The sequence below is a fragment of the Coregonus lavaretus genome, assembly GCF_964263955.1.
Source record: "Coregonus lavaretus genome assembly, contig: HAP1_SCAFFOLD_497, whole genome shotgun sequence".
NCBI lineage: Eukaryota > Metazoa > Chordata > Actinopteri > Salmoniformes > Salmonidae > Coregonus > Coregonus lavaretus.
The window spans coordinates 132501-139761 of record NW_028157881.1 but is presented as its reverse complement, the minus strand read 5'-3'; the positions used below and the strand labels follow the sequence as shown (position 1 = coordinate 139761).

The 7261-nt window shown below is 51.9% G+C and overlaps 3 protein-coding genes across 3 annotated transcripts in view; all 3 read left to right on the top strand.

Moving 5' to 3' along the window:
• Positions 1-2043: 2043 nt before the first annotated feature.
• Positions 2044-2728, top strand: LOC311124762 (histone H2A-like; the record flags this gene model as incomplete). The annotated part of the gene is made up of 2 exons (XM_084198863.1): positions 2044-2057; positions 2359-2728. 2 exons carry the CDS (start codon positions 2044-2046, stop codon positions 2726-2728), a joined length of 384 nt encoding a protein of 127 aa, XP_084054989.1.
• Positions 2729-6229: 3501 nt separating this feature from the next.
• LOC311124761 (histone H4) lies at positions 6230-6541 on the top strand (the record flags this gene model as incomplete). The annotated part of the gene is made up of 1 exon (XM_084198862.1): positions 6230-6541. The coding sequence occupies one exon, from the start codon at positions 6230-6232 to the stop codon at positions 6539-6541; it is 312 nt and encodes a 103-aa protein (XP_084054988.1).
• Positions 6542-7234: 693 nt separating this feature from the next.
• LOC311124760 (histone H2B) overlaps positions 7235-7261 on the top strand; it is a gene marked incomplete at both ends in the record, with an annotated part of 375 nt that continues 348 nt past the window's right edge. The window contains one exon of the mRNA XM_084198861.1: positions 7235-7261. This exon is cut by the window's right edge and continues 348 nt beyond it. Coding sequence (XP_084054987.1) covers positions 7235-7261 — 27 coding nt within the window.

The window sequence follows — 7261 nt, the reverse complement described above, 5'->3', positions numbered from 1 at the left end:
GAATTCAATAGAACCTGAAAGGTGTGATCTCTGACTGACACCACACGGTGGCGCCACAATGCTTCTTTACTGGTCTTAGGCGGCTGCTCAGCGACACACTCAATGTGTGGCGAGCTGCGCTCATAGCCATGGGCATTGATACGTTCAGAACAATTTGGAGGCGTCCATACCTTGGAGGTATTCCCGCTCTCCGTGAACGTCGCACAGGTCTGATCTGCGTTGACTGAGGCATTGGCCTGCAGCAAGGCGTCATTCCCAGCTAACGGCAGCGCCTTCATGTCACATTGGGACAGAGGCATTTGCCTGCTATGTGAGACCTTTACTGCAGAGCTCCTAGGAGTCTGCAGTAAGAGATCTTTATTAGGTGAGCTAAGGCTGTGCCTTGCTACCTTTACCCTTTTCCTCTCTTGAGCGCGCTCAGCTACACACTCTAAGTGGGTTGAACTACACTCAAGATGGTGAGGGAGAGACATAGAACGTGAAGTGTTCTTAACCTTATGGAATAAAAGTCCTTCTTTGACAGTGTCAATGAGAATCATCTCTTTATTCACATATTTATAAAAACAGCCCTCCACGCCCTGAACAGTGGGGTGGGGGGGAACAGTAGGCCTCTCTGCGTCACGCGCCGGGCCGTCTTCTGCTCTCTCCCCCTCGCCTCGTCAGAGGTGCCGCCTTTTCTGGGACACCTTCTGGTGCTTCCAGGCTGGCCTCTGGACGACCTCCTTCTCCGGCGGGACCGACGTTGTCACCGTTGCTGCTGGAGGGGCCGAGCCCGCTCTCCCGCTGCTCTGGGTGTGCGTCTGTCGCCTGGCCCTTCGCCTCCCAGCTGACTTGTTGGGGGCGTTGGAGGTGGACGGGTTGGTTGGGGCTCTGCTGGCCTTCATTGCCAGTGGCAAATGTTTCGCCAGGTGCCTCCTCTCCTCGTCCAGTTTGGCGATGCGTTCGGTAGCGTCCTTCACAGCGAGGCCAAATAGCCCTTCGCTGGAGACGGGGGCGTTGAGCAAGGATGCCCTGTCGGTCTCCTTCATGGCCGTCATGGACAGCCAGAGGTGCCGCTCAGTAACCACCGAGGTGGCCATGGTCCTGCCCGCGCATATCGCCACCGCTTGCGTCAGGTGGAGTATGGCTCCAGAAATCCTGGAGGCCTCCTCCACTTCCTCACCGGTCAACTCTGACCTGCCCGTTGTGAGACGGGACAGGGAGGCCGCGAGGAGGGCGATGTTGTTCGCCGCTGCAACGCTCTGGGCTCCCAGCGTGAAGGATTTCTCAGCCAATTGGGCTGTGAACCTGTCCCTCTGTGCTGGCAGGGTGGCCTTCTTGGAGGCTGCCCAGGGACTCGAACCCGGCACTAGGTACGCCGTCATGGCGCCTTCGAGCCTAGGGATTCCCTTAGCTGCCCACTCGTATCCAGCCACTCTGGTGAATGGGGTGTACACTCTGGCCGGCGAACGCGCCGCCAGAGGTGCCCCCCACGAGCCCTCGACATATTTGCCCAGAGAGGGCAAGGCTGGAGCCATTGGCTCAGCCGCCCTTCTCGGCACGGAGTAGGGGCCGCCCTCCATCAAATCCACCTCCATTGGAGGGGGAGCTGGGGGCAGCGCAATCTCCAGTCGGGTGGCCGCCCTCTCAATGAGTCCGGGAAAGTCCGAACGCAGAGAGGCGGCCGCGAAGGACAGAGCCTCTGACCTGGCAGAGCTCATGTCATCTCCGCACAGGGAACCCTCAGACCTCACGCTTTCCGTAGGAAAGGGGGTCTTAAAGGCTGGCGCCAGAGCTCCAGATTGCCCCATTGGGACATCCGGCTCGGCGCTCTCCCCGTCATCCTCTGACTCAGCACTGCCCGCTGATGCCTCTGATCCAGAGGCGAGCACGGACATTGCGTCGTCGAGAGGGACCTCCTCTCTAAAAAACGTCCAGCGCTGCTTTCTCTCCTTCATAGGAAGGAGAGCGCAGGAGGCGCAATTAGGAGGGTTGCCGAGACCTTCCTTGGCATGCAGCGGTCCCAAGCACACGAAACATAGGTCGTGGGGGTCCGAAGTAGCCATGGCGGTACAGCGGCATAGGGCCCTGAAAAGGGCCTTTGGGGGTGGATAACTTGGCGTGCTCATTTAGAAGACGTTGACGGCTGGCAGTCAACGACGAAATTCTTCTTGAGTCTTCTAGGCTTCTTCACTCTAGTCCAGTCGCTGAAGATAATGGGAGGCAGATTGAGGGAACGGGGTTCCTTATATAGGGACACCTGTACTCCTATTGGCTGTAGGTGTGTGCATAATTTTGTTTCAGGCTGCGTCTGCCTTAGGGCAGAGGGTAAACCACTAGGAGCATAGCTCCCCTATGGGGCGGAGCTCCACGATATAGAACCGGAGGCAAGGCCAGGGCGAAGGCAAAGACCCGTTCATCCCGTGCTGGCCTCCAGTTCCCCGTGGGCCGTGTGCACAGGCTGCTGCGCAAAGGCAACTACGCCGAGCGTGTGGGCGCTGGCGCACCAGTCTACCTGGCCGCCGTACTCGAGTACCTGACTGCTGAGATCCTGGAGTTGGCCGGCAACGCTGCCCGTGACAACAAGAAGACTCGTATCATCCCCCGTCACCTGCAACTGGCCGTCCGTAACGACGAGGAGCTGAACAAACTGCTCGGCGGTGTGACCATCGCTCAGGGTGGTGTGCTGCCCAACATCCAGGCAGTCCTACTCCCCAAGAAGACCGAGAAGGCAGTCAAAGCCAAGTAAATTCGCTACTGCGACTTCAACTTGACTACTCAACCCCCAAAGGCTCTTTTAAGAGCCAACCACCTAGCTCTCCAAAAGCGCAAAGTACCTTTCTATGACCGCAATACATTGAGTGGGTGTATACACAACTATTTCGACATTCTGTGCCCACATGAGGCCTTGCATGAACAACAACACCTACTTGGCCTCATTTGCCATAGCAGGCTAGCATTAGATGATACGTGCCTATAAGCTGTCACTCTTGACTTTGGCGACTATTATTGCGCGTAAAGGGCCGGCGGCGTCCTATTGCGCGCGCACCGGGAGTTTGAGTTTTGGAGAGGCCGGGCCTCCCGTCCAATGGCCAACGGAGGAGGCCTGCGAAACGGGCCAATCGGGGTGGTGGGGAGATGGTGTCCAATCAGCAGGCGCCACTGCCGGCTTTATAAACTTCACATAGGCATTTCGAGGCTATACTCCCGACTGTCAGAGCAGCGCCATGGCCAGAACCAAGCAAACCGCTCGCAAATCCACCGGTGGCAAAGCCCCCAGGAAGCAGCTCGCCACTAAGGCTGCTCGCAAGAGTGCCCCGGCCACCGGCGGTGTGAAGAAGCCTCACCGTTACAGGCCCGGCACCGTGGCTCTGAGAGAGATCCGTCGTTACCAGAAGTCCACTGAGCTACTCATCCGCAAGCTGCCCTTCCAGCGCCTGGTGCGAGAAATCGCCCAGGACTTCAAGACCGACCTGCGCTTCCAGAGCTCCGCCGTGATGGCCCTACAGGAGGCTAGCGAGGCTTACCTGGTCGGCCTGTTCGAGGACACCAACCTGTGCGCCATCCACGCCAAGCGGGTGACCATCATGCCCAAGGACATCCAGCTGGCCCGCCGTATTCGCGGAGAGCGCGCATAAATGAGGATGACCTGAACTCGAATATCCCCCAAAGGCTCTTTTAAGAGCCACCTCCATATTTCCATCAAAAAGGCACAATTGTTCCATGTATACACGCACCTCTACATTAGCCACCATGTATGTTGTTCACTAACACGTCTAAAAGCTACGTATTGCACCTTTTTAGTTGCCTGAAGTCTAGCTTCAATGTTTGTGTGTGTGTATATACACAACCATCTGGCATCATCCACTTCCTTTGAACTATATAGTAACACAGTAAAATGCTTTACAAAGGAGGGGAAAAAGAAACGAGTGATAATATAGGCCGAATAGTAACAAGAATTGTGTTCAGATGAATAATTGACACTATTAGTTGTGTGTAATAATAGCCTTGCATGCAGTCCAGAAAAAACATTGCATGCCAACTTACTTTGAAAGTCCCATGTTGCAGTGCTGCTGAGAGACTCATGCAGAGGCCCAAACTTTACAATGGAGCACGGAGGCCATCTTGTGGTTAAATGTGGGTACTGCACCTCATGGTGAGTCCCTTTCAGCATTTGCTCTTTAGGCCAGCGTTTCCCAAACGCGGTCCTGGGGTCCACAAGGGGTGCGCGTTTTGCGTTTTGCCCTAGCACTCCACAACTGATTCTAATACTCCCAGCTTGATGATGATGAGTTGATTATTTGAATCAGCTGTGTAGTGCTAGGGCAAAAACTCCCAAAATGTGGCCCGAGTTTGGGAAACCCTGCTTTAGGCTAATACTAGCCTATTAGGATGACTTGGTTCGATCGCTTTAATGGCAACTGCTGAACTCTGGTTTCACTAATTACTTGTCCCAGGTCACCATTATGAATCCAATAGCAAAACAAATGTTTCAAAATAGCTCAATAGTGAAAAAAGGCCAGGAAATGATGGGTTCTCAGCAATATTTCACCAACAACCAATCACTATTCACGCATAGACATTAGGATCATCAACAAATATTCCTAAGTCATACTACAAAAGGGTTGTAACGAAATGGATTTGTCTGTTCAATGCAAGTTCAACGTCAAAGAAAAAGTGCATCACCACAACAAACGTGTCTTTAGATACACTGTAAAAAATGACTTTGTGGAATGTACTCAAGCTATTACAGTCAACAAAAGCACACGTCATATTGTTGAGTAGATCTTTTTGCTTGTTTTTATGAGTAGATAAGCTTGAGTAAGTTGAGTTGATGTGGTCCAATACATTGAGTAAAGATGATAGAGACGTAAAAAGGATTATATTACGTTGATTCGACTCAAATAGACATTGTGTTATTTTACCTGAATGATTCATCCTATTATGTATTTAGACCAACTTACTTTGGATTCACTCAATCACATCCCTTAAGAGAAAAGGTATCCGGACACCGGGAATCCATTTATTTAAACATCAACGGTTTGCAAAACATCTGTTATTATGAGTTGACAAATTACGTAATTGCAATCAACACTGCAGGTAAATCATGATTGCTGCAGGTAGGCAACACCGTAGAAATAGGAACTACAACACTAACAACAAGTGACATTTACTCCTGATGTACTGACTGACCTGTTGCAACCTCTACAACCACTGTGCTTATTATTTGACCCTGCTGGTCATCTATGAACGTTTGAACATCTTGGAGAAAAATGTGTGAAACCACTGCCTATATGAGGAGCTGTCGTTGTTTGTTTTATTACCACATACTTATGGAAATTGCACCGGTTGAGAGATGATGGCTCTCTTGTGCCTACGGTGAAGGGTACTTCTGATCCAGCAGGTGGTGCTAAGATCCCTCCCTATATGACTTGAATGATGAGTTGATTTATTCCTTATAGCTCCTAATGATTTTAAGGCCAGTGTTGGCAAACATTACTTGTGCTCCAGCAGGTGGCCATGACATCCCTCCCTATATGACTTGACTGACCAGTTAGTTGATGGACTCCTTATAGCTCCTAAATTTAATGATTTTAAGGCCAGTGTTGGCAAACATGACTTCTGCTCCAGCAGGTGGCCATGAAATCCCCCCCTATATGACTTGACTGACCAGGTAGTTGATGGACTCCTTATAGCTCTTAATGATCTCAAGTGTCTGTGTTTTTATGTGGTTAGGAGTTTTGCTCACTGCGTGTCCCCCTTCCATTTCAGTGTTTCCCAACTCCAGCGGTAGAGTAGGCTACCCCCAACAGGACCCATTTTTCTTGTAGGCCTGGACAGCCACAGCTGATTGAACAACCTGTCACCTAAATTACCAAGTCCTCAATGAGTAGAATCAGGTGCAACAACAACAACAACAACAACAACAACAACAACAATATGAGGAGAGGGACACAGTGTACTAGCTGATCTCCCAGTTGTCACAGTTTGGCCTTGTGTTCCACATAGCCTATATCAGTATTTGAGTATGTTTCCCGCGCACGTTAGTTGCTTTCACGTCATCTTTGAAATCGCTCCTCCCTAGTCCCCTAGAACGAGCGCCCTCCCCTTTGCAACGCCTCCGAACATATAACAGAGGCGCGCTTTCTGTGCCGCCGGCCTCAATCAGGTCGACCAAACGCAGATAATAGCGCACCGCGCACCGGCGCTGAAATCATTCATTCACTTGAACTCAACTAGCGAACACACCATGTCCGGAAGAGGCAAAGGCGGCAAGGGACTCGGAAAAGGAGGCGCCAAGCGTCACCGCAAAGTTCTCCGCGATAACATCCAGGGAATCACCAAACCCGCTATCCGCCGTCTGGCTCGCCGCGGCGGCGTGAAGCGTATTTCCGGTCTGATCTACGAGGAGACCCGCGGTGTCCTGAAGGTGTTCCTGGAGAACGTGATCCGTGACGCAGTCACCTACACCGAGCACGCCAAGAGGAAGACCGTTACCGCCATGGACGTGGTCTACGCTCTGAAACGTCAGGGACGCACCCTGTACGGTTTCGGCGGTTAAACCCACTCTCTTCGGAACCTCAACACCCCGACTCGAACCCAAAGGCTCTTTTAAGAGCCACCCACATCCGCTTAAAATGGGCCCATTCCATGTAGTGTTATATATAACAACAAATGTTTAGTATGCAATTTAGTAAGAAAGTATGAGCCACTTCGAGTGGACAGGGAGTATTAATTAGAGGATTCTAATGTCCCGTCCACTTTTAGCGCACAGAGGGAGGCCTATATCTGACAGTGGCAAAGTGTAAGAACGTTATTATTTTGGGTCAAGCAATAGTGGAATTTGGACAACATAAAGCCACCACGAGTCGGTAGACGTGGCTCGAAAAGAGGGGGACAGCGCGCACACACACACACACACAGTCCAAAATGGGAGCCCTATGTCTGACGGTGCCAAAGTGGGCAATTCTATCACCAGCATTATTTGGCACAACAATCGTGCCATTTGGACACCTATTAAAGCCCCCCTTTTGAAACACACAATTCCCCATCGGTCACAGAGCATAGGCTATAGAGAGGAGGGAGGGAGGGAGGGAGGGAGGGAGGGAGGGAGGGAGGGAGGGAGGGAGGGAGGGAGGGAGCAAGCAAGCAGGGGAGTGTCTACGGCCGCTGACTTTGCTTAGCTTCCTCTTCATAAGACGGGTAAGCGCCCTTCACCCCCTCATTCGTTTCTGAGAAGCAACGAGACATCATCATGCCCGAGCCAGCAAAGTCAGCGCCC